The 27,119-nt window shown below is 46.7% G+C and overlaps 1 protein-coding gene across 1 annotated transcript in view; it reads right to left on the bottom strand.

Moving 5' to 3' along the window:
- Positions 1-3,829, bottom strand: part of DENND2A (DENN domain containing 2A) — a gene marked incomplete at both ends in the record, with an annotated part of 35,129 nt that extends 31,300 nt beyond the window's left edge. Inside the window, 2 exons of the mRNA XM_082014391.1 lie at positions 824-2,035; positions 3,759-3,829. Of these exons, the coding sequence (XP_081870517.1) occupies positions 824-2,035; positions 3,759-3,829 (1,283 nt within the window). The remainder of the gene's footprint in view (positions 1-823; positions 2,036-3,758) is intronic.
- Positions 3,830-27,119: the final 23,290 nt, after the last annotated feature.

Genomic DNA, 27,119 nt, shown 5'->3' on the forward strand with positions numbered 1-27,119 from the left:
GGGATGTCACGACAATAGCACACTGTGAAGATGCAAGTGTCACATGGCACATCCTGCAACATGGCACAGAACCTTAGGCTATGAGCGCTCCCATTTACAGCACAGATCCCACTCTTGGCAGGAACAGGGGGGCCCCCAAAATCAGCTCTCTTTGAGGAGTACAGGAAAGCAATACTCGCATGCAGGATGGTAGAAAGGAAAAAAACAATTAAGTGTCCTTCACTAACAGACGTGTAAAGTTTCAATTTCCTTCCTGCACCCAAGCCATGAATTTTTAGATGACAGTTTATGCAGACGGCATTAGAAACAGCTGTGCATTTTATGCTCCCCACCTCAAAAATCTGTGACAATCATGCGGGAGGGGAGAAAAAGCAAGAAAGCACTCCAGAAGAATATACACACATCAGATTCAGTTAGAGGAGTACGTTTACTATGAACAGTGAAAATGCTGCAGTAGAATCTAGAGATTATCATTCCAGATCCTGTTCCAGACCAGCTGCAGTATTTTTGTAATTAAATAGATTTTCTGCTAAAAAAAACCAAAACAAAATCCCAAACCCCTCAATCTTGGGCTTGAAGGTTAAGCCACATAATACAGTGACCTTAAAGCCCAAATCTGGCATGATTATCCCTTCACAGTTACCCTGTGAAGTTCTGCTGGCCACTCATACGTTCTCAGAGGGATGACTGAGTGCTGGTTATGGCCAGCAAGGCTCTCTGGGGATTATGAGTGACCAGAGAAGATCCATCTCTCCCAGAGAGATATGGGAAGGTGGGACTCCACCACCAAGACCAATATCTTTGTGAGACATAGCCCGAATACCTGTGGTCAGCGTTGTTCTTGTGCTTCCCACTCCAGAGCCTCCTGCTGACAGCTGACGGGGGAGGAGAGGAAGGTAGAGGAGGGGGAGGAATGGATGGCAGAGGGGGCAAGTTTCTTTTATTCCTAGCTGCTGGCACCCAGTCCTCTTCCCCCTCATGTTTGAAAGTCCGTCGGGGCTTTGGCAGCGGGTTGATGAAGGGTTTCTTCTCTGGCACCCCTGGCTCTGTGTACACATTCTCCACTGTGGAGTCCTTGGATTTCACATGAGAAGTTCTTACCTCTTCTAGAGTCCCAAAAATTGGCTCACTGATTTCAGAGTCCAAGCCAAGAAGCCTTCTGCTGAGCTCTGCCCCATATATGCTCTCATGGCCCTCAGGAGCAGTGTGTCCTTGTGCTGCCTTCTCCTGCAAGCACTGTGGGGAATAGTAAGTACCAGGCAACTGTGGCTGCACCTCTGCTGAGCCATCCTTCAAAGCCTGCTCTAGCTTCTTGACCTGACTAAGCACTGAAAGATTCTCCTTCTGGACCTCCCACTTCCCACCTTTCACCTCCTTGCATTTTCCAGGGCTGGACTCTACTTCCTCATCCTTCTGCGCCTCCCCCTTTCGCTCTGCTGCCTGCCCTGTGCCCTTCTGAGTTCCTGCTTTCCGCTCATTCTCTTTGCCTGCCCCTTTGTACTCCAGTTCCCAGTTCATAAGTCTCTTCGTCTCCCCTTTCCGAGTTACCAGTGCTTCCCCACTTATCTTCTCAGGTACACAGGGCACTTTGTGCTCCTCTTTAACTCCCTGCTCCTCCTCTCTGCGAGGAGCAGGCTGCGTTTCCTTTTTCCCTTCCCATTCTGAAATTTTGTCCTTGATGCTGAAGGACTTATTCCTCAAGCCAATTTTCCCAGGTGACCGTACATTCTGAGTGCCTCCTATCTGTCTCCTGATAATTTTACTGTTTTCTTTAACGTTCAGATCCACAGATGGGTCACTGATGATCATTTTGGGACTAAGCATGTTCTGCTGAAAGCAGTCTAGCCTTGCATCCAGCATCAAGTTCTCCAAGGCTCCCAGTGGGTTCTTTACCACAGAAGAAACGGGTTCAGCTTCAGGTGTTAAACCCAGGATGAGAGAGGCACCTTCAGAACATCTCTCACTCAAAAATCCACACAAAGGTCTTTCTAATTCCTTCACAGATGCAGTATTGTTTTTATCTGCAAGCTTGATCCTACATACCAAAGACAAAAAGAGAAGAAACATTCACTGCCATTGCTCACCCTTGGTCTAGTCCATCAGCTCCATCAGCTCTACTCATAAAGCTGATAACAGCAGAGGATGCTCAAACCAAGCACTTGAGAGATGGGAGGACCCTCGGGGAAAGATCCTTCTAGCCAGAACACAATGCTCTCCTCTTGTTTTGACTAAGACACGGTTTGAAATGAAGCCTTTCTTTGTGGCAGAAATAGATGGCAGGTGAGATAAGTATTTTTTGTACATGCTGATACCAATGAGAGTTCACCAGCATTTTTGTATGCATGTGTGTGTGTGTGTGCGGAAGTGCAGTAGAATTTTGGACATCATCAGGGCATTAAGCAGGTCCACTGCAAATAAATGCAAAATGGACCATTTGCAAATAACAGCAAAATTGCTGCTGTTAAAGAGAGGAGAAAACATATGATACAGCTGGTATTCCTCTAGTGCCTGCTCAGCGGAACTTTCTCAGTACATCCAAATGTTCCCCAATGCATATTAATGCACAGATACTGCACTTTTATTATTAATACTTCTATAGCACTACCATCCCAGGCCATATGCAGGCTTGGGCTCCCATGCACCCAGGCACACTTCCTCAGCCTGGGGTACATGTCGTAGCACCCAGACACAGATATAACATTCCCAGAGCAAAGGATTAAACAACTTCACTGGTTGAGTCCAAATCGCACCAAAAATCCCTAATATATTTAGTCTAGAGATTTCCAAGTGTGTGATATCACAATACCAATATTGTGATATATTATCAATATAGTAAAGTTCCAGCTGAACAGACAGTTATTTCAACACAAAGTGTTTCTGTACCAGAGTACTTAGCCATGTCTTTCAGGTTTGCCTGGGCTTGGGAAGGAGCACCAGGACAACATAAGGTAGTTACTGGAATGAAAAATCCCTATCATTAGTTCCATTTAACCATGATCCCAACACTGAGATTCAACTCAGGAAATTGCTCTATTAACTTAAATGTATCAAGTGTGCCTCTTCCAGAACTTAGTGGTCTTGTAAGAGCATCCATGTGGATACCCTGTGTGCTGGCAGGCCTTGAGCTTTGTCCTGGAGTTAAGCAATGCTGGCAGCCATTGCAGACTCAGTTGTAGTGCAAATTGAGTCTGGGATGGGTTTCTGAGCAGAAATGGGACCTGAGCCAGATACTGTTCTTCCCTAGCCTCACAGATATTTAACTCCTGGCTGTCTCAGTGACACCATCATGCTTTGGTTACGAGCTGGTCCTGTGAACATTATGGCCTTTCCCAAGGAGCAGGGCATCACAGTGCCACTGGTGGTTGGACTGCACAGTAGAAACCAATGTTGGACACTGGGAAAAACCTGCAAAGAGTGGGGACTGTAGGGCTTGTCCTCAGAGTCCCCAGCATTGAAGATTTCAAGTGCAGGTGAGACAAACATTGACAGGGATGTCATGAGCATAAACGGTCTTGCCTTGGGGCAGACCTCTTCTAGCACTGTGAGTCTAGGTCATTATCAGTCTGACTGGGTGCTAAAATGCACAGTGTCACAGTCCTGAGATGGCAATGAAACTGCCTGAGACATCCAGGCGTGTGTTTTAACATGTGAGGAGAGAGGGATAGTGCAGAGCAGAGAGAACATTTCCTTTGATTTTCTTTCTGTTGGGGATAATAAACACAAGCAAAGCACTCCACACAAACATGCAAAGCTCTCACCTCTCAACAGAGTTGTAGATGCTGATTTCAGACTTGCTGCTCACATCGGCCGCCTTGCTAGCTGTCATCATGTCAGCACACAGCAGGGCAGCAGGTCACCTGTAGACAGACACAAGGAAGAGGCATTGCTCTGTGCTCAGCACCCTTCTCTCTTCCTTCTACACAAACACACACACACGCTTCTACTTGAAACCCAGAAGAGCAGAAGCAAGACATGACAGCTCTGTGAGGACCGCCCGGTTTCCTCCCTTGTGAAATGGAAAGAGGGGTGATAGCATTACCCCTCAGAAGCCCAGGGAGCAGTCGACCGGTTTTGAGGGCAAAAATTATCTTTGACTCAGCATCAACTGCTGTACTATGACTTGAATATACAGCATATTTTATGAAGGCTTTTATTATCCCCAAAATCTCAGTGGATTTAAGTTTTTTCCCTTGCAGAAGACTAAACCAAAAACAATTATAGAACAACCTGTGTTAAGGCCGTACAACCAAAGTGGTCCCTGTGCATGCAACACTGTCACAGCGTCCCCAGCTTGGGACAGAAAACATTTTAGGCTGAAGAGACACTGCACTGCAGCCACTGATTTCCTTCTCTCTGGTGGGCCACATTAGGCTGCTACCGATCTGCTTTCAGGGGACTACTCCTCATGGAAGTAAGATAAATCAGTCACAGAAATAAGTTATTCTGGTTGCCTCGTGATTTCTAGCATTCATGGAGTGACCGACCCACTCTTTCCAGTAGCGCGGCTACTCAGCTAATGCAATAGACTCCATCCTCTTTTTATTGCCCCACAATACTCTTACTCATTAAATAAAAAGAATTATTCTGTTACTCTGCAGCACCATTTCTCCTCACTTCTCAGGGTGGTCTGCCTACTCTGCAGCACTGCAATGACAAGGGGCTCACCATCTGATAGGCAATACTTGGAAAATCTGAAGCGTCTCAAATCTGTCCACTTGGTTGGTCTGCCCTGCCACACCAAGCATTTGGCAACAAGACCAAGTGCCTCAGGAAATTTAGTAGGTCCTTGTCATTAAAAAAATAAAAAACACCACACCAGAAACAGTAAAGAACAAAAGGATCTCTGATTTCCACTGTTCAAGTATTTTGGGCAGAAAGAGGAAAAAAAAAATCAGTTGTTTGTTCCCACTTTTCTCTCCTTCCCTTTATCCCACACTGGCAATGTTCCTGAGGCAAGGAGTGAACTCTGGGTCAACTCAATGTGTACACACTCGGGGTAGCTCATTGCTAGCCATTTAGCGGCCTCTCTTTCCCCAGACAATAAACCCCCTTGGCTTCTCTTCCTCATTAGTAACTGGAACAAACACCCACTTCACTTCTAGACACAGAGCAGCCTTGCAACACCATCAAGAAAATTTACCAGCCTGAAGAACAAAATCTATTCATCCATCCGTTAACTGTTACGGATTGAGGATAATGAAAAACTAACGATCGCTCCTGTTGCTGGCCAAAGAATGACTCACCCAGGCAGTCAAAGCAGATTCCTGCAGAACTGCAACAGCGGCTGCTCTGAACTTGGCTTACGACGTTCCTAGAGCAGGGACTCTTCCCTCATCGCTCATTTAGTGCCTTGCACAGCAGGGTCAGTGGCTGGAGCCCCTCAGCCTGCTTTTAGCAGTAAGAAACATAACAACAGGAGTTGGCATACACACAACCCCTGTGGCTCCACTGCCACACCAAACGTTCGCTTGGGATGAACTCCTCTGTCTTGACAAGATCACACAATTTCCCCATCAGGAAGCTCCATCTCTCAGCCTTTTCCAATAGCCCCCTAACAAACACTGCCTTGAAAGCAAACATCTGGGTAAGAGCAAGTGTGTGCTGGTGCTCAGCACAGACATGTACCTGACATACCTCCTGTGGGAGGCCAAAAAGAAGATAATATAGAATAAGAGGTGCACTCATTTCTTATTCTTAGTAGATGGGACAGACCCCATCACCCTCGGTGAGCAGAAGCAAGGCACAAAGCAGTTGCTGAGTGCTGCAGAAGAGTGTCCCGTGAAAGGAGCGTCGCTGCGATCAGCAGATTGGCATGACTTGGAGCCAAAGCCAGAGTGACATCTGTCCCTCTCAGCCACCACGTGTGGCAGGAGTAACCAAAGCAACGCACTCACACTAGGTAGATTAAAGAGCAGGCCAGGAGCTTCCAAAGCAGCAACGTATCAGATGCAGCAACGTGACAACAACCAGGTACCTGCTGACACTGACACACCCACTGACAACACACACCGCTCGGGGGAGTAAAGTGGCTGTTCCTTCGCCCTTGAGCAGCAGAGTATACAAGGTGTCCTCAGCATCATCTAGGGGAGTACTGTAGTATGTTAGCTGGTCTTGCCCAAAAGAGTAATTATTTAATCGAAATACATTGGAAGACATGAGGGGAAAAAAAGAGTCAACTCTGGAATAAAACATCAGAAAATAATAAGGTACCTCCCAACTGGGAGGCTCCCAAGCCCAAATGAACTTCAAAGGTGATGGGATCGCCTCTCCCATTAATAAGGTCACCAGAAACTACTTTTAGGCCTGAGCCACAGGCCTTCCCAACATCTGACAAAAGGAAGCTGCGATGGCAGTGGCGGAAAAGTGCCTCCAGTAGGAAATCAAAAGGTAGATCTCCACCAAGGTTTGGCTCCACAAGGCACCCAGTTAACATGACAGTTCACTGCAAAGGGCAAGGGGAGCTCCTGTTCCTCCTGTCTCCCCGTATCTCTTCTACAATCAACCACACTACCCTGACTGTGTGCTAGCTCAGATTCACTTTGGAGCACTTCTGTGCTTCACCTTCTGTCACGTCCTGTGACCAAGCTATAGCTTGCTGACAATTTCAGACAAAACAGCTCATGGAAGGGGTCCAACACACACCCAATCTGGTACAAGGGAGGTAATGAGACTGTGTGGACAAGAGGGAAAGAGGAAGGGAAGTGGGGAGAAAGAACACAAGAGTGTGTGTGTCGGGATGGGGAAGGGAGACCTGCCAGAGGCTCAGAAGTGTTATATGAAATGCTTTCCTGCCTCATGTGCAACCTGACCAGGGCCCTACAAACTGCCGAGAAGACACATGCAGGGCTCCATTCAGATAGCAGGCAACCTGAGGAGGATATACATAACATCAAGCTGGTACTTCTTGACTGATTGCTGCTTTCTCTAAAAAACACACAAAAACTTTCTACTGGCAATGGGAGGCACAGCCCAGCAGCAACCTGAGCCCAGGGCCACCGCTCCTGGCATGTACATCCTGGAGCAGAAAGGCCATAAAAGGGGAGTGATTCAAAAAAGTAGATCCTTGTTTCAGGAGAGAATATGCAGAGTTGCATTTGGAGAGCCTCACCACTGCAATTTATTCAGTAATCCCTGCCATTGTTCGGGGGAACAAAGCAGTCATCTGATATCGTTTCAAAATTAAACTGGGAAAGGAAGGACAGGGGAGGAGGCGGGAGGGAAGAGAGAGAGGAGGGAGCTCTCAAACCTGTTGGCTCGACCCTGGGAAGGATGTGAAGTCTCCCAGCAGAAGCCTCTCGGCATCTCTCCCACATGCACCCGGCCTCACGATTCCCAGGGCCATGTGATAGGGGCTTCCTGCTACCAAGCAAAGCGAGACCTACCCCGACCTCTCTCTTCCAAACAGAGTTCCTGCCTGCTTTGTGTTCGCAGAGAGGCGTTTGTTTACTGATCTATCATTGGCATGCAGGAAACAGCCTTGAAATGAGCTGTAATCATCTGTCTCCAGCAATAGCTGTTTGGCTTTCTTCTAATTTAAGTTTTCCTCCCACCCCCCTTCCCCAATGCCTTCTTCCCCACTTCTGATCAAAACGGTTTTTGGAGTACGCACATGTGGTTCAGGGCACTAGACACTACACGATGTTTCCAAAGCAACTAGTGAATAAAAAAGAGGCGCTGACAGTAGGCACACTCTCAACCCCAAAGAACAGAGAAGCCTTCCAGAGGAATACGAGCCAAACTCCTTTGGGGAGAGGAAGGAGCCAGCTTTGCCGGCTGCACTTGGTGCAGCCACCAGATGATGACAAAAGCCAGAGGAGCACCCAATGCCCTGCAGTCCACATCATCAGAAACATGTGCAGGTTGCACACATGGAGTCTTGTCTCCCACAAGGTCAGACAGTGATGGCAGCAAGCCTCACAGGCCTCCCTTCTTTGCTATTTTGTTTGTGAAGAATAAGCCAAGCATACCCCAAAGGGGCTTGTGGTCTGGGGATGGGTATTACCACTGCTGCATGCCAGAGGCCATGTCTCAAGATTTTCTTTGCTCTGTTTACTCTGCACCTCGCACAAAAATCAGATCCAAGTCCATAACTGGATACTAGACACACCACTGGTGCATATAAACAGTAAGGCTTCACAGGACCAGCAGCGACCCGCAGTTGGTCAAACTCTCCTGCAAGAAAAAAGACATGCTGCGTTTAAAGCCCACACATGCTTTCTTCTCCTTGGTGCTCACAGAAACGGTCTCTCCAGTTACTTTCACGAGTAAGCCTGAGCAGCCAAAGACGGCAAGTAACACCTCTCCACTCCTGTGCCTTACAGAGCAAAGGATACAACATACGGACAGCAATGACGAGACAACAATATATAACATATATATATAAAGAACAGGAAGGATGCCAAGAAGACAAAACATTAACAGGAAAATCATGAGTAAGGGGAAGCCAACAGTTAAAGTCTTCAAGGCTCCCTCCCCCAGCCCTTGCTCTGTTTGGAGTCCATTTCCCTTTGGGGGAAGCAACAGGCATGAGGACGGGTGCTTGTGCACGAACACACACGCACACAGGCCACTGCGTGGGCCCCCAGGCACAGTCCCAGCACCATGCGGCACCACTGGGCCCGGGTACGAGCACACTGCCTTCCCGAGGTCCCCAGCAGCAGCACGACCTCAAGGAGCGAGCCCCTGCAGAGCAGGGAGGACACCGGCCAAGCAGGGACACTGCCAGAGCCGAGAAGGACAACAGGACTCGAGCAGGCTCCCTTGGTGAAACATGGTGCTTGCAGTGGGGGAGTCACTGACCTGAGGTGCCTGACGCCAACTCGGCGGCAAGGCAAGGCAAGGCCAGGCCAGCCCACCCTGACCTGGCAGCCTTGCACACGAAGGCCTGAGCCCCAGCTCGTGCTCCCCTGCCATGGCTTCTAACCCCTCTGCAGCCCTGAGCTGCTGCCTCTTTCCCCTCCGCCCTGAGGACTCCCAGGAGCAGGAGGCAATAACTCCTTGCTGCAGCACAGGGACCTGCCGCGGGAAAGCACTTCCCAGAGCTGACCTCCCCGACGTGGCCTGGTGCCTTCACGTGGCGGTGATCACTGCCTGGCCTCCTCCAGCAGGAGACCCCAGGCCCACAACATGTCCATGCCGCTCACACAGCCAGGTGCTCCGGTCTCACGCACCGCGGTGCAGCAAATCGGGACATCAGCTTATTGCCCTCCTGCTGTTCTGGTATGGAGAAGGGTGCTTGCTGCCAGATACAAGGGTTTTCTGAAACTTGAGCTCAGGGTGTTTGACCCAAAGCTCCACAACATGTGCCATGAGCCCTCCCCAGCTGACAACAGCAACAGTTTCTCCTCAGAGACTTCTGTGAACTCCACGTCTTTCCTCTCCCAGTCAGCCCTGAAGAGGAGCATACCCCAAGGCCTGAGAGGACGGGCCACCCCCGCAACAGCAGGGCTTCTCTGGGGCAGCCGGTGAAAGGACGATTCAGCTTGCACACAAGAAAAACCTTTTTTTACTAAGAAGGTGACCAAGCACTGGCGCAGGTTGCCCACAGAGGTTGTGGAGTCTCCGTCCTTGAAGACATTCATAACCTGACTGGACAAGGCCCTGAGCAAGCTGCTCTACATGACCCCGCTCTGTGCAGGGGGTTGGACTTGGCCATCTCCAGAGATGCCTTCCCACCTCAGCTACTCTGCCATCCTGTGCTGGACACAGTTAGTTTGGGGCAAGGTGAGCTGTCCCCTCTTTGCAGGTACTGACTATACAGGCCATGCAAGTCTCATGAGGGTGATGGAGAGTGAAGACATAAACAGCAGGATCGTTGAGTTCATCACACTCGTAATCGGATACTAACTGTAGATCGCCAGGCTCAAGTCATTTATTAAAGAAAAAAAAGCAGGATAAACTTACGTAAACATATCCATGAAGGGCCAATGATTGGGAAACTATATACTCCTACAGTATCTTTTAGAGCCAGATCCCACAGAGTCTCCTACTCCCCTTGCATCACTCTGTCCTAACTTTTTCTCTTTGATCTGTCTTACACCACAGGGCTTACAAGGGGGTCAGGAGAATCCCATGTGTCAAGACAAACTGTATTTTTAAAAAACCCAAGTGGAATCCATGTATTGCAACTTCTCTCTTTGTGTGTGTACCCCGTGTCAGAGGAACAACACTGCAATGCAAAGAATGCAGAAACTGGCAGTGTCGGCATTCAGCCTGCATGCAGAAAAGCTGTGTTGTGTGTTATATGTCGTTAATTTTATTATATAATTTGTTCTACTGACCTTCTCCTTTACTAAGCCCACAGAACAAACTCTACCCACTTATATGTCACTAACCTGATTTAACAGATTACTATGGTTAAAAGGACTGCCTGGCTTCTCCCTCTCCTTGGGCCCCCACTCCTTCCTTGGATGTCAGAAACATAGTCTCATTCCATGTCCTCAGCAAAGGACATGCCTGATCAGATCTAACAGTTGCCATTGACTAAGGTGTGCCTAATTTTTCCTCCCTTCTTGCTCCTGCTTCCTTCGTATCAGCTCCAATGCTTGTAAAGCCCTTTCTGAGCTAGCAAGGGCTAGCAAGCTAACTAGTTCAATTCACTAAACCAGGAAAGAAATAAAACAGAGCAAAAGCAAGAAGTTTTCTGCTTGGATAGTGACATCAGTCACCTGTCATGGAAGACTTGATGGGAAGCTCATGGAAGGGAAGGGGTGAAATCACACTGCTGGGATAGATTCACCGAATATTTTGCATTCTCCTCATGTCAAGGACATTGTTGCTCACCACATAACCATATAAATGGCAAACTGGGTTGCACAGACTACAGGCAAAACTACAATTTGCTCTTAGTACAGGGATGAGCAAGACCTGATTTTTCAGACTGTTCCAGCTGCAAACCCCACCACTTTCACAAGCAGCCTGGCACCTAGGCCAGGGAACACACAGCTGGCTGCAGCTGGCAAAAACTCTGCTTTCAGGGTGTCTGACATCACGGCAAGGAGGTTCCTAGCCTTTTCTCCTTCATTACTTGCCAAATTAAGCAAAGAAGCCTGCAGGCACCCAGTTCATTCACTACACTACCCCGACTCACCTCCAGAGTGGGCCCCTTCTGTTGCACTGAAGGAGACGGCAGACGCACTGGACACCTGTGACCACCCAGCCAAGCCTGACCGCTGCAGCATGCACGCATGGAAGGCACAACTGAAACGGCATGGACAACCGTAAATGTTGCACTTCTCAGTTCCCAAGCGCTCCAGTTCACACATACAGAAACTGTATTTGGAGAACACAAACTAAGTTTTAGCTTTGCGTTGGGTTGGTTGGTTTACAGGCAAACTGGAAAAAACCCCACTAGAGACCCATGGTGTGGGACGGCACGGTAACAGCATAATAGCTGTAACAGCTGCTAACAGCAGCAGCTCCTGGAAGAGGATGGGACAGATGCTCTGCCAGGGGTTTTGCATACACTTGCCAGGGACACAGGCACCTTCAGGAATCACGGGCTCCATTCCAAACTTTAGAAGGAAGCAGGTTAAGGGGGGGCACACCATTATTTTTAAGTTTGTCCTCTGTCCTATCACCCCCTGATACTAGAACCTGGTTACATAGTCTTCCTCACCTACTCAACACTCCCTGCTTGCCAGATCTCCCCTCACCCAGACAGCCCCAGCTTAACTCTCCGAGGTCCCTGTTCAAGTCCCAGTTTCCTCACCCACTGCTAATCTCACGCTATCAGCTGTCCCAGCCCAGCCCTCTCTGCCCCTCCCCATCCTCCCTATCACCACTCCCCCGTATCCCTCTCTTTCCAGACTTGTCCCCTCAAATCATCGCTTAGCCAGCCCTTCTCTACCCATAGCTTGTCCAAATACCTTCCTTCCATCCTAAGGACTTCCTCCCCTCTCCTTGCCCAAACTAAGGGCTCTCCCAGATCTACACAGCCCTTAGCCCTGACTCAGTTTTCCTCACCCACCCCTGTCCTACCTCCCTGCTCCAGCAGAAGCAGCCTCCCCTCCACACTTCTAGCCTCAGGAAGCCTCCGCCATTCAATATACTACCTTAAAACTGGCTTCCCTACAGCTTCCAGGTTTTGGTTTTTTTTTTTTTTATCATCTGCTTCCAGGCCCAGTCTCCCCAAAACAAAGCCACCTGGCACCAGATTGGCTTGAGCACCTCCTTTCTGCACCCCCCTCCCCGCCTTACAGAGCAAGAACTTGAGGAGCTTGCACATTTCCCCAGGTTTTAGATCCACTGCAGCTCTCTCCTGGCTACCAAACATCCCGAACTCCTGGATACAGCTTCTGCATGTCCAGTGTGTATCTGAGACACTTGCCCTATGTGGACAGTCTGCACCTACACGTTGAAGACACTGGACTCCATACATGCATGTCCACTGTAATGTCCTGAGTGGATCCCACACCTGTCCCTCACTGCACACCGCGGCAGTGTAACAATCGTTCCTTTAGAAGCAGAATGACTGCATCTTTATGTCCAAATCATTGACCTTGACTAGCACCGAGGATCTTTTCCCTCCTTCCCAGTCCAGGCTTTGCCTCTTCTGGATACTAGTAAATCAAGCCGTTTCCAACTCTTTTCTGCTACGGTGCCGGTCGGATAATCGGTGGCACAGGAGAAACAGACTCCTTGTAGTCTAGCCCCCTGTTCCTGGGCAGAGATTTACAAGGAGGTCCTACTAAACCCTGGAAACATATTCTGTACCACTGGTTAGGAGGCCAGCCTTCGCCTCTGACCTGCAGATGGCATGTATACATTCATATATGACTCCCAGGTTGGGGCTCTATCATAGGACCAGTGTTTGGACTGGGTTGGCAACAAGGCTCTGCTTGGAAAGAAGATAATGAGAAGAGGGAAACCAGTAGGACCTGCTGTGGGCAATATTGGTGGGTCACCCAGGGTCTCTGCATCCTTAGGCCATCCCTGTTCCATAGTAAAGCAGCTGGACCTTTGAGAAACTACGCTCACCTCCTGTCCGTTACTTCCCTCCACCACCCATTTGCTGAAGGTTGTAGGTAAAGTTCCACAGGGGTGGCATCAGTGTCACCCGCCTGGCACAGGCTGCTGGAAGGAGAGCACATCTGTGAACAAGGCAACTACTGAAGATTTTAGCTACTAAAAATAAAAACCTCTGCTGACCATGTGCCAACTGAAATTTTCTTCCCACAGAGCTTTGGAAACGTCGAGGTAGAGATGACACAGGAGTGGCAACGGACAAATTCCTCATCCAAACAGCATACAACACTTCTGTTTCAAAGCGTAAGATTAGTCTTAGCACAAGAAAAGCCTGATGTATTTTCTAACACAGAGGAAACGGCACATTTTTCTCCCCTAGCTTCATTCTCTGAAACAGCTGAAACATTTTGGCTGAAGGCTTTCAAAAGTAATTCAGCCAAAGGCAATGCTCAGCATGCAAAACTGCAGACTGAAACAAAAAAAAATTTGACCTGAAGACAAAATCGAAAACAGATTCTCACAATGTAAATTGTCTTCTGTGAAAGGTGGGACCCGCTGCACCCACTATTATTAAGCTTGTTCCACATTTCCCATTGTCTTATTTTCCCTTTGTTCCTCCCTTTAAACACATAACAAACAGAAGAAAAGCTCAACAACTCAAAGGGTATTCGACATGCCTCCAGTTTCCTTGAGGCAACCACACCCTCAGCTGGAAACACAGCATTTCCAGGGCTAGCAGGGTGGGATGTTACATGACCATATCAAACAAAACACCACCACTCTTCTAATTCACTGCTCACAAGCACAGGTTAGGTCCTGCGTATATAGAAGGTAAATACTGTTATTTTTTGTGGTGGGAAGTCTGGTTTGTATTACTGCTTAGAGTCATGATGAGTCTTCACTCCTGAAGGTAAGTTAACAAATACTAAGAAAAAATTCACATGGGAAGGAAGAGAAAGATTCAGTATTTCTCAATCTGTCTGCTTAAATGAAGTCTAATTACAATGTTTAGTGGAATGACTTGTTTCAGGCTAAGCTTCCTACAAGGAAGTCATGAACAAAAGATTAAAAAAAAAAAAAAAAATCCAGATGGAGAAACCAAGACCCTGGGAAGTGAAGGCAGGAGTAGAGGACAGCTCTTCTGTGACGGTTTTTGGCAATACTAGATCATCTCCTTGTGTTTTAGATCTTGCATTAGCGCATGTGTGCACACAGTGGGGTTGCTCAGCCCCTTTCAAAGTGGGATAATATTTACTTATGCATTGCAGCCTAATAAATGAAAATTCAGTTACTTTAGGTCAAGGCTGAAGACGACATTAGTGGTGAATCCTGTGTTAGAAGCGAACACGAGCTTGCTTATGACATCAGTGGAGCCAGCATTTCACACCTGTTTTCTTTGGCTTTGAAATTACCCACATACAAGATGACTGTAGTCAATACGGAATAAAACAAAAGAAATATGGACCAGACTTACACAAGCAGACATTTGTGAGCAGAACTGTCTACCAGCCACACAAAGAGGCAGGATTCCTAGCAGATGCAGTGGAACTGGCTTCAGTCCCCAACAAAGATGAAACTACGTTGGCAAATACGCATTCCTATCAGTATAGCCAATTGGTAGATACTTTCCCTTCTTTGATAGGAATGCTGTGTTACAAATATACCAGCCTTACTACAACAGTAAATCACTTCTAGCGTACAAAGAATTGGCATGAATTCAGGGTCATTATTATGCTTATAAGAAACCCAAACATTTGACAGCATAGGAAACAACCTGCCACTAAAATATAGTGTTCAGCTCATGAACCACACTAGAATGTATTTTCAATGTGGTGAGATAACCTCTGCTATTCTAGCATGAATGGAACCCAAAGAGGTCCCTTCAAGGAGCAACTCTGCAGTTTCAGAAACAAGAGTTTCCTGGCAGGAAGACAAATTGTCTCACATTCAGAAAGGAAATGAGAGCATTAAAATGAAGAACCTCAGCTTCTTCCAAAATAAGTTATCATCAGGGAAGACAAACGGAGCCTCAGCAAATCTATCCTTCGGTGGCCTTCACCCGGCAGGATGCTGAGTCTTGCCCCTCCTGATGATGATTTAGCAACACAGCTTCCTGAAGTGTCTATCACCACAACCTTGGGAAACCATCTGCAAAGCCCTGGTAGCTGCAAGCTCCAGGAGACCTTCCTGTTCCAGCTCCAAGTCCATGACCTGCTACAGTCTGTCTCTATTAAGCACCACCTTCTGAGCTCAAGCAAGAAGTCACCTGTAGATTGCTTTTTGCTGTTTCCCCCTGCCCTGCTCAGCCTCCTCTTTCCTCCCACCCTCTCCCTTACACATATCTTGGCCATCACAAATGCAGAATCTACTTATTGCAGATCTTATTCCTTATGAAATCTTTCAACCACAGTGCAGCACACCACCATCCATTTGTTCAACCTTCCTCAGCAGAGAGCAGGGCCAGGCAGCATGTGAGCCGTCAGAGATTTACCCATCACGAGGAGGAAACCTGCACAGCTCCAAAGAAGAAAAAACTCTGCAAAGAGGGCTTGCATTTATTTATTTTTCCAGGAGGAAAGCCACTGTCTGTGGGGGTGTGTGTGTGCGTGTGTGCGTTCATTTGTCAGGACAATAGGAAAAAGGACACTGGAGCAGAGCTGCCAGGAAACAGTCGGCCATCTGCCCGCGTGGAGTTTTTCTTTTTCTTTTGTACTAAGAGGAATGTAGCTGGGAGCCGCCATCCGCCCGCGCTGGAGGAAATCTGAGAGACTGTGCTCTGCCAGAGAGAGGAAACGTGGGGGAAGGAGTAAGCCCGGTCCATGTGGTTAAGTGGTCATTGCACTCATGGCCAATAGAAGTGGGAAAAAAAGTCCTAACCAAAAACCCCAAATCCTAGGGAAAATAGCTCTTCCCTCTCCACCCTTCCAGTCTCACGTGTGGTTTGATATTCTCTCTCTCCCAGGGTGATCCCAAGTGCAGGAATCGCTGAAGGGGCTCAGCAGAGGAGCGTGTCAGGAGGGCAATGGCCCACGGAAAGACAAGGGTTTCCCCCTGCGCTGACATTGGCACCCCTGGACAAGAAAGCAAAACAAACAGAAAATCAGCTCACACCACCATGTTGCTCCTCTGCCAGTGCCCTCTCAGTAACCAGGCATTTAGCAACCGGAGCACAAAACAGCTTGAGGAAGGACCCTTTGCTCTTTATCTCCCTGACTCACCAGACAAGGGTAGAGCATAATGAGCAAGTCTACTGCTTATAACTATCCACACATTCTCCCCCACGGGCTTTGGTACAGCTTCTGACTATAAAAGAAGAATATATACCATCTGCAAAAAACGATCTGATCTTCTCCTGGTACCGTCAGGCAAAAGTGCTGGCAAGACACCACGATGGCTTGGTGGCACACTCTTCTGCCATGTTGCTGGCAGAAAAGCCCAGGGAAAATAAATAAATAAAATCAAGAAGTTAAACTTTTCAGAAGTGACTACACAACTTTAAAGTTTAAGACCCATTTTCAAAAACAACTGAGGATCAGATTTTTTTTGAACAAACATTGTAAAAGCAGATAACACTTTCAAAGCGTTGTAAGCACACACTCCTTTTTCCCTGATTACAACAGATGTTGTGTAGGTATTGCTGGGAAAACTCAGAAAACAACTATCTGCATCTTCGTGCACCTACACACCTTACAAACTTTAGCACTTACAGGTACCAAATCCAGCTCCACAGAGCCGGCAGAACTTGCTAACATGGGAGATGTCTGAGATAACAGGTCACTGTCCTGAAAAAGGTACTTCCAGAAGAACTGATGAATCCAGACATGGTGTAAAGAGCTTCCTCATGTCCTGGCAACTCAGAAGATGGGCAGACTAACCCAGTGGTGCTCTGCACCTAAGCATGCCACCCACATGTCCCAGTTCCTTTCAGAAACGAGACTCAGGATTCCACATTCTGTCATGACTTTTTGAACATTTTACTTTGCGTAAAAACAAAACCATTGGTGTAGCACAATGCGTGTCCTGAAGCTGCTTCCTTGGATGCTTCTCTCTTGGGTGGATGAGGGACAATGGGAACAAGTGGTAACAACACAGAGACTTGCTGTAAGGAAAATTTTTTTCACCATGAGGATAATACAGCTCTGGAACAGCCCAGCATTCTCCATCGCTTGAGGTTTTCAAGACCCAACCAGACAAAGCCCTGAGCAAACCTGGTCTGAGCTCAGACCTGAATCTCTCTGAGCAGGAGGTTAGCAATACCATCCAAGCTGGATTATCCTAGGATAACCTGTAATTAATAACTGTAAAAGAGAGAATTCACTCTCATTTTCTCTGTGGAAAACAAAACAAATAAGCAAGCACGAACCCCCCCCAAAAACGCAAAAAAATTCCATTTCAAAACACTATTACTAGGTACCTTTTCCGTCCCAAGAAATATTTTTTACCTTTCTCCAACTGACCAGCAAGCAAGCAGTAAAAAATAGGTGTTAAAACAAGATATACAATTATGCTACTCCTAGCACATTTCCACAGCCTTTTGTCCCTAGTAATTCTGCAGTGTCTAACAAACTTCAGCAGTTCAGTGGAAGCTATTAGGGAGGCTATGAATCCACCAGTAAGACTGCCTTAGCAAACACTGAGAGTGCTGTAAATTTTCACTATTAGAAAAAGGAAATATTTTCTTCCTAAATTCATTCCACTTTCAGAGAGATCTGGGCACAATTTTTTGAAATTAAAAAAAAAAAACCTGAGCAATGCTGAAAGCATTTATTTGGGAGATTTGGGTTTTTTTCTTTGTTGAAGCATTCCTTTGGGTTTCTCATGGCAGATAACCTAGCAACTGGTGAGTTATCAAACAGGCATATATTGTTCCCTACTGTCTTGCAATGGACATGCTAAAGGCCATACATACTCCAGAGGACTTTAATTTCCATTGGTTACTTTCATATACATCAAACTGTTCGATAATGGAGCAGAAGCAGAGCACCCATGTACGATTTCCTCCACTAAGCCCTCATCTCACGACCGAAGCAGAGCTATGTCTTACAGAAGCCTCCAACCCGGAGAACATGCATCCAAGTTTTTTGTTCCAGGGTAACCACAAGGGCATACTCCACCCAAGATGTTTGACTGTTGTCTTGGGCTGGGCCCCAATACTGTTTATTGTGCACAGGAAAAACTCATTACTACAAAGCAGCTAGCACTGAATGCATGTCACAAGGGCACATTTTACAGGACCCAGAACAAAATATCAAAGTAGGAGTCTTCTCGAGTCAAACCCTTTGCAGAAGCCCCTGTCCCCTGAACGATTCAATAAACACCATCAACTTTCATCTTAAATGCTCATAAACATCTCATTCCAGTCCAACATGAGGCGAAATCCTAGCTCTACTGAAGCTATTGATTTGACTCCAGTGATTTTGGTGCGGCTTGCATTTCACCCACGCAACTGTCCACATTCACCTCATTTCTGCTCCTCACCAACACAGGTCCACAGAGAAACCCAAGCAGAGCCCCCACAGCTCTGTCCATAAATGCTTTCCTGAGGGGACCAAGTCTTACAAGTTTTCAAGCAGTGTCAAAGAATACAAAGGCTTTCCGCAGCGTGAGGGATGAGGTCTCCTCCAGTAGATGACCAGCACTAGGAAACAGGTGACCTTCCCAGTACCACACCCTGACAATATGTAGGTTCCCCTGTGACGTTCCCATCCCCCCCTCCCTAAAACTATCAGCATTACACACTCATCTCTAAAGGTCTGGCTCAGGAAAAAGAGGCTGTCAATAAATGTTTTTCTCCCTGCAGAAGATGGTGATTTTAACAAATGCACATGATCTCTAGATTAGATACCCTATTAACAGGCCAGTTAGATACTCCTCAGCAGAACCACCTTCTTCATGCAAAGGTAGAAGCTGCACTGCGTTGTTTCAGTTATCCACAACTGAACACAATGGATCTTTTGCTAATGACCAGATTTTCTTTACTGAAAAGAGAATGTCTACAGACATTACTGGCAAACTATACCTAAACTTGATCTTTTAGGGGAAACTCCCCAAACATTTTCTTCAATTAGAGTCAGGTTCTTTACTGTGACATGACATTACCTACCAAAATTTAGCTAGACTGGGGGGGTGTGTGTTAAGCCTTTCCTTCAGAAGGAGCCAAAACACTTTGTCTAGGCTTCCCCTCCTTCCCACCGTATTTTTTTTTAAAGGCAAAAAAGGAGGGAAGGGAAGAGATGGGGCTACTCTGCCACCTTTCTCCAAATAGTTATACAATTTTTTTATTCAACCACAAAACTGAAAAATAAATACCACAAAATTTCCTCCAAAGCACCAAAAAGCCCCAAACCTCACTTCGAGGTCATTGCTCAGCTGAAGTTAATGGAGCAATGACAGTTGACATCACCTTGTTTTTCTGGTGATCTCATCCACATACATCTCACTCTGCTTCATCAGTGTATCACCAAGTTATGCTGACTCTGTGAAGCAACTCCTTAAGAAAAGCTGCATTATGCAGTCGTCTGCTTAATTCTGCACTCAAGGATTTCATGGCAAGTCATACCAAAATCTCCTCTATTGCAAAATATTGTTCACAAGTTTAAAAAGAAAAAAGTTACATGTGCAACAAAGACAGTGAGACAGCTGAACTTTTTAAGTCCTTCAGGAAAAAAGAATGGGTTGGCGATTACCTGTTTCCAGGCTTTTTTGAAATTTTTTTTTTTTACTTAAAAATAGCAAGAAAGAAAAATCAATGTAATCCAAGGTCAGGATTGATTTTTTTAAAAAGCAGATCTTTACCAGGACCCTGAAGGAAAAATAAAACACTAACACTACTACTACTACTAAAAATCAAATGGAAGGCTGCCTTGAGTGTGAATGAGCAGAGGGACTGGCTGGCATATGTGATTTGTTTGGTTTGAAGCATTTATTCCTGCAGCGATTGTTGGTCAGAGTTGAAGTCCTTCACTTCTCTGACAGGGCAAGTCCTCTGTTTCTGATAATATTTCCAGATTCCTTTGGACCAGGAAAATAATTTTACCCCATGCAAGCAACATTAAGCAAGTGGGACCTGAAGCAATACGTATCACGTCAGAATAAGTTAGTTTAAAAGAAAACAACCAACCTCATCAAATTATGACGTTTTGTGAGATTTATGCCTTTTAGAGGCGATCGTATTTTTCCTTGAAACACACCCAAAAGTGTCTTTCTCTGACTAGTGGAGGAATTTAGGAATTTAACAGGGGAAACCTTCATTTCCCACTGAATTCATGTATGCTAAATCATCCTACAAGGAAAGTTTCCTACTGTGCACACAAGAGGATACCAACAGGGCAAGCTTTAGCACAGAGTAAGTGGTAATAGCCATCAGTATCCTTTGCCAACACAATTACAGGACTGTTGTATGTGAGAGGTGACATCAGGCAAAACTTCAACTTGGAGTCACTCACAGTAATCTCAGGGGACAGAGACAGAAATCTGATGAAAAAACAGTTACCACGTGTTGGTTTCCCAGTAGGAAACCTCTCCTCTCTCCAAGTTTGACAAAGCTGAAAAATGGCAGCCAGCTAGATCAGGGCTTCTTACAGCAACCTGGAAAAAGCTCAATAACTTACATGTCTCTTTTCAGTAAGCTTCGAGAGTTTGACTACAGATTGATGCACATTCAGCCTAGCATGTCAAGGCAGGGAAAAACAGATTCTCAATTACAGCCTGATCCCAAGCTCACTGAACTAATGGGAAAGTTCCCATGGACTTCAGTAGACTGTGGAGGATGTCTCAGGGTGGTTTTGGCCAGATGTTTATCTCTGAAGTGCTACATGTGCTGGAGAATACACCCTTCTCAATTTTAGTACAAGGCATTTATTTCCCTTTGCTACTATGCCACTCTGAGCTCTGGGTAACTCAAAGCTTGACTCTTACCTAAAAGAAATCATGAAGCCTACGTTCACAGCATGCTTTGCAGCTGAAACACATTGTATTTTTGTATGTGGAAAACATAGCCAACAGGGCGTGTGGGGGGGGTGTGTGCTCATTTTTAAAGAAAAAACTCCGATAGTCTGAAAAGTCTCTGGGAGCTCTTTCCTTTTTAATTTAGTAAGGTGGTGTTTGGCTGACACTGGCAAGCGAACTCATATTTATGAAGTGCCCTCAGGGTGCCCTGTGAAATTTGCCATTTCCCTCCATGACAGTCAGCGCTATCTATCACGAGAACATAATCCCCTAGGACAGAAGACCCGAGCCCCTTCGCTGCTCTCCTCTGCAAACAGATGTGTGCATGTTCTCCAGCTCTGTAAGTCACGGCCAGCTTTTGGCAAAGAACTTCAGCAGCTGCACATCTGCAGAGAGGAAAAGCTTTCAGCAAAAAAATAGAGGGGGATCTCATCCTCCCCCTGCCTGCAAAGCAAGCTCAGCATTTGTTCCTCTCCAGATGACACCCTGATGGGTTGATTTAATCATTCACATATGCATGCCTATTCACAATGCTCACAAAATACCAGGGCTGTGACAGCATCTCACCTGAACTGCTCACAGTAACACAGCTTGGCTTGTCAGGAAGACCTTGGCAAGAAGTTTCACAGGATATTAAGAGGAAGGCAACGTTCAAGGACATGGCTAATATAAATTGATTCCACAAAATACAACTGGATGTGTGAAAGATCACTTGAGATCAGGAAAACACCAAAGCAGGTGTTTAATTTTAAGCCTATGCTCAAAGCCCGCTATCTCCAATTAGATTGCATGAAGTCCGGTCCAGTCTTCCCTGAGCGAGAATGAGGAACTGCGCTGGGAGTGCTCTGCTGGGTGGATTTAAGCATGCACTTAGACCTACACGTCTGCTGAAACGATCTGCTAAACTGGGGGCACTGTATAGAATATTTAAGTGTAGCAGGATCACAGAAACACTTCACCACTTTTATTCCCAAAGGGAAATTTAATTAAAAAACAGAGCATCTAGTCATTTAAAATTATTCTGGTTACAAAGAGCAGTAAGTCCTTGCCCCTTGAAACAGTCTCTCTGGTGGACTGCCAGAGTCCCCAGTAGGTTTCTGGAAACACAACTCACACGTCTGAACTTGGTCAGGAGCCATCTGCTCTCAGGGATCTGCAGGATCAGGAGCCTCAGTGCCTGGCAGGGTCCCACCCAGAACTCTCTTTTTCACTTCCAAGTGGGGTAGCACATTTCCCCACTCGAACTGCCCCAACCATCATCAGCTCTTGAAATTTTAAGTATCTGGGCCAGATTTTCAAACAAGCTCAGAGCCAAGCTTTTCTGACTGCTTCTCTGAGATCGGATTTTCTGCCAGGCAGAGTCTCCTGCACAGATACCTAACCAAGGCAAGACCCTTCCAAGCAAGGTCGGCACCCCATATGCTGAACTGTTCAGCAAATCCGATTACTTACCGTGATGCCTACTGAGGAGCTGGCCATAGGAAAATACAACTGCCAGCATCTACTTGCAGAACCTGTCTTTACACTAGTTTTAATCCAGATCGATAGCTTTCTGCTGTACTTGTGCTAGAAGGAACACCACCAGTGAAAAACAACTCCATCAGCATTAGCAATACTATTTTACAGAGGAGACAAGACTTGCTGCAGTTGAAAACAAAGTAATGCCCCCCCAATGGCTCATGCGGCAGCATCTGCCTTATTAGTGGCACAGCACCAGTAGCAACTCACAAATGCCGCTTCAGGCATCACAGAGCTGAACAACAGCTAACTTACCCGTCTAGCTTCCTTCCTTTTGCTGTTTACTCTGATCTTCCATCACGCATCTCAAAACGATCCATTCCCCATACCCATACTCCTAGATGAGACCTCATCAGCGCTGCACGTGAAGCCAACTGTGTGAAGCACCCAGGGGACAGCCAGGCCCATCTGTAAGAGGCTTTCCTCTGCGTGGGTTGGGTGTTTTTATTTTAACGCTCTCTGCTTCTGGGCCCCTCTCCATCTCTTGCCCCTCCCATCTCCTTCTCTCTGCTCATGAGGACAGAGTTTCCATCCTGGCTCTGGGCCAGCACATATATGGGCAAAGGCAGCACTCAGGAAAAGCCATCTTCTGCTCCCTTTCATCACATAAACACTGCCGGTTCCCAGCCCAAGGAGCGCAGGGCTGAGCGAGATCCTTGGCTGCAGCGCAGGGGACCTGAGGACTGGCGACTCCTGCCTGGGCTGAATATGGCAGTCTGGCCACAGGGCAATCACCTCCTCTCCCACCCCCAGCTCCCCTGCTCCCGATGAGTGACCCGAGGCTTTGTCCCAGCCACTCCCAAGTTGCTTGTCACATGGCCGACACAGACGTATCTCGTGTTCAGCAAAGGGCCACGTGTAACAGAAGAAAAAGATACAGGTAACATTCAAGCCAAATTCTCGTTTGCACAAGCGATTAAAAACAGAAAACCAAAAGACCCCAAGTAAAGTTTGCAGTGTCCCAGTGGTGGGACGATGGCCTTGCCCAACATGTACAAGAAGGCCTCAGACATGTGCTAATTCCTAACAAGTTTAATTAGTAAAAACTGACCTTTAATCACCACTATAACTATTGAATCTGCCCTGGAACTAACAGTATGCCAGCTGCAGCTCATTTCCCTAACCTGGGGAGAGAAAGAAGTACTGAAACAAAGGATGAAGATTATACCAGCACTCAGCATTTGTTCCAGCAGGACATTACTCTTTCAAGCTTCCCAATCTTTCAAACAGTGTTAGAATTCCCCTTAGCTTTACTGTTGGACAGTACTATTTGCAGAAAAGACAGAAATGAAGTTATCAATGCATGTTACCTGCACCAAAAGGAGTCCTAGTACCTCAAACGTCTTGCGAGGAAGATTTCTCATAGGTCTTTTCAGATCTTTGTTGCACATATGTGGCACCCCACATCTGACCAGCAAAGATGTTTAGGCGACTTATTTACCTCAGAGCAGTACAAACCCAGGGGCTTTCCAGCACAGGATTATCTTGGCCATCACACCAGGATTATCACAAGAGCACAACAGTGACGGGCTGGAGCCACAAAAGCTCAGAGCTGCTCAGCACAGTCTTGGCACAGAATCATAGAATCACAGAATGGTTTGAGTTGGAAGGGACCTTTAAAGGTCATCTAGTCCAATACTCCTGCAATAAGCAGGGAGCTCTTCAACTAGATCATGTTGTTCAGAGCCCCGTCCAGCCTGACCTTGAATGTTTCCAGGGATGGGGCACCTACCACCTCTCTGGGCAACCTGTGCCAATTGCCCAGAAGGACAGGACCATCACAATGCAGAGCCCCAAAAGTGTTTCACTGCAGGCTCTGTGCCGTGTGTTCACACTGGGCTCCTGGCTCAAGTAAAAGACATGAACTGGTGGAGACTCACATGAGTGGCAGGCGAGTATCTGTTGTTCTGAACAGCAACCTGTTGGGGGACTTACGACTTTCACCTCATCAGTCCTATGTCTACAGACATGAAGTACCTTGACCCAATTAGCTGGTGAACCGCGTAAAGGTTGGGACAGATTTTGAACAGGACTGGCCTACAGGACTTTAAGTATTTACTTAAGACAGTGATGATGCCTCAGTGTCATACTGACAACTGACACCATGAACTGGTCCTCAGCCTGTTCTGTGCCGGGCTTCAATGCAAGGACATGGCCCTCACTTGAAAACCCAGGTTGTAGAGGGTCAGCGGCTCCAGGAACTCTAGCTTCTTTGTCTTAGGCACCCAACTTCAGGATCATCCAAGGCCCCTGTGGAAGCCTACATTTCAAAAGCACAGCCTTCGTGAAGCCAGGAGCCTGGAGTTCAGTCATATGGCATACACAAGGCTGACCACGGACAGCAAGGATCAGAACAGTCCCATTTACTTTGCACTAAAACCTGGGCTGAAACCACCAACAAATGGCATGTATATTCACACATTTCAACCTGTGCTTTCATTTCCAGTAGTTGGTAAAGCTGGTTAGAGATGAAAGCCAGAGGAAAATCCCATAAGCAGGATAAGGGTGCTACAGTCCTTTCCATCGCACTTCAGAGCTACAATCAAGAAAACATTGTCTCTTCTCCAGCCTTGTCTGGGTCAAATGGTGCTTACAGATCGGTACCCCTCAGATGCAATGTTATTTGAGCTGTATCTAGGCAAAACCAGGCTCGCTCATTTACTGTAAGACCTCAAATACAACAAGAAATTTCTTTCCAGCTACATCCCACTCCCTTCTTCCCTGTGGAGAGTCTTCTCAGTCCTTAAGGAACTGCTGTGCAAGTTCATTAAAAGTCCTATTTCAGCATTTCCTTCATACTAGAGGCCTCTTCCAGCCAGCTCTTGGGATCCTGCCAACAGACGTATCAGCCACTAGTACTTAAATCCTTCCGCTAAAAAATGCTTCCCTAAAGAGCTTATACCCCAGTTCTGGATGCCTAAGAGAGCTGATCATCAAAATTAACCAGCCTCAAGAAGAGCTTAAGAGAGGTTCTTCTCCACTCTCGTGGGCTTAATGGTGCACTACAGAGCCTTTTCTCCCCTTGGTCTGGCCTCCACGTAGCAAGGAGCAGCTTCAGCACAGTTCCAGTGAGAAAATCAATGTCAGGTGCTACAAAAGGAAAAGGGAACCAGCTGCCTTGAATGATGCATTCAGGGGCTTCCAAAAGAACACTTCTGAAATGCCCAGCATCTCCCCATATTTAACAGTCTGTCTCTGTTGTCTGAAGATCTCATTGTCAAACTTTTTAAACTTGGGGCAAGGATTGCATTTGCCTCTGTGCCCCCAGAGCACCCAGCAAAACAGAGGTTATAATTCCTGTCCAGATGAATTAGTTATTATGGCTGATATTCAGAATAACTCTGTGGAAAAGCTCCTACTGAAGGACGATCACCTCTGAAAATGACAGCCTTGCAGCTTACATGGTCTTTATTTATCATTTTCTTGTGAAAATGAACATTTCTAACACATAAATGCTCCAGGCATGGGAGAAAGACAAGCATGTTGTAAGCACTTGACAAAGGATCTAAATGCCCTTCTTGTTTTTGGAGAACAGAGAGCATCACGTGGTTGTCTCTGCAGACAAAATGTCCTAAAAGATTTCCCAAGGCAGCGAGCTGGGGACACTACCAAAAGCCAGCACTTTGGGACACTCCACATGCGCTTGTGGTCTACAAGGAGGATCATGTTTGGGGATCTGAACTGATGAACAGGGAGCAACTTCTGTGAAGACTGTCAGGATGGCGATGTGCCAAAGGCCAAGCCAGGCTTCAGCGCACAACCTTCTCACCCACAGGCAAAGAGACGTCCCTTCTGAGCCATTAATCTTTAGCTTGCTTTTTTACCTCCTGGGTTGCTCCAGCGCCCTTTGTTTTCAGTGCTTTCTCTTCCGTTTCTCAAAGAGACGCAGTATTGCCCTGGGAAATCCTGTGGCTTTCCTCTCATTTCCATACTTGAGTTTTCAGTTGTTTCCAAGCCTGTTCCAACATGGTAGCTATCCATTCTCACATGCTGAAACACTGTGTGGATTATTTTAAAAAACCCAACCAAAAAAACCAAAAAACCAAAAACCAGCCACCACCAAACTCTACAACGCTACCCCGGTGACAACAATTCAGAATACAACACAAGGGTCGAGGAAACGCATTCCTTTCCTCTGGCAGGATGCAGTAACAACTCCCTTTCTGGTGGTTCAGAAACAGAGCCAGTACACTTTATTGGACTTCGCTACCACACACTGAGAACAAGTGGTCAGTAAGGTGGCAGCCAACACAGGAAACAGCTTTTTAATCCACCAGCAATTCCCCTTCCAGTAGCAAAGGAAAGTCCCATGGAAATCACTCTGCCCTTCTCTTTATCCTCCCAGCTGAGCTCCGGGACAGAGATGCTCCTCTCCAAAAGCAACAATACTGCTTAAATGGCAAAAGCAAAGGTGGCCAGGAACATCTCAGGGTCAGGAACAGCTCCCATACAATTTGCTGACCTGTCCAGGAAACAAACTGCACTCTTGTAAAGAGCAGGATTAAGCACTCCACGCTTAGCCCTTATTACCTGCTTCTGTGAGGCTCCAGCGGAGCCCCAAGCAGTCAGAAAACCTCAATCCCCCCTAGACCATCCCTTTTCCAGCACCAAGCATCAACAGCCAGGATCCTTGGAGACTCATAAAAATCAAACCTTCTGAAAGCATCCCACATGCACCTTGCACAGTT

This window comes from Phaethon aethereus, assembly GCF_964289735.1.
Source record: "Phaethon aethereus genome assembly, chromosome: 1".
Classification (NCBI taxonomy): domain Eukaryota; kingdom Metazoa; phylum Chordata; class Aves; order Phaethontiformes; family Phaethontidae; genus Phaethon; species Phaethon aethereus.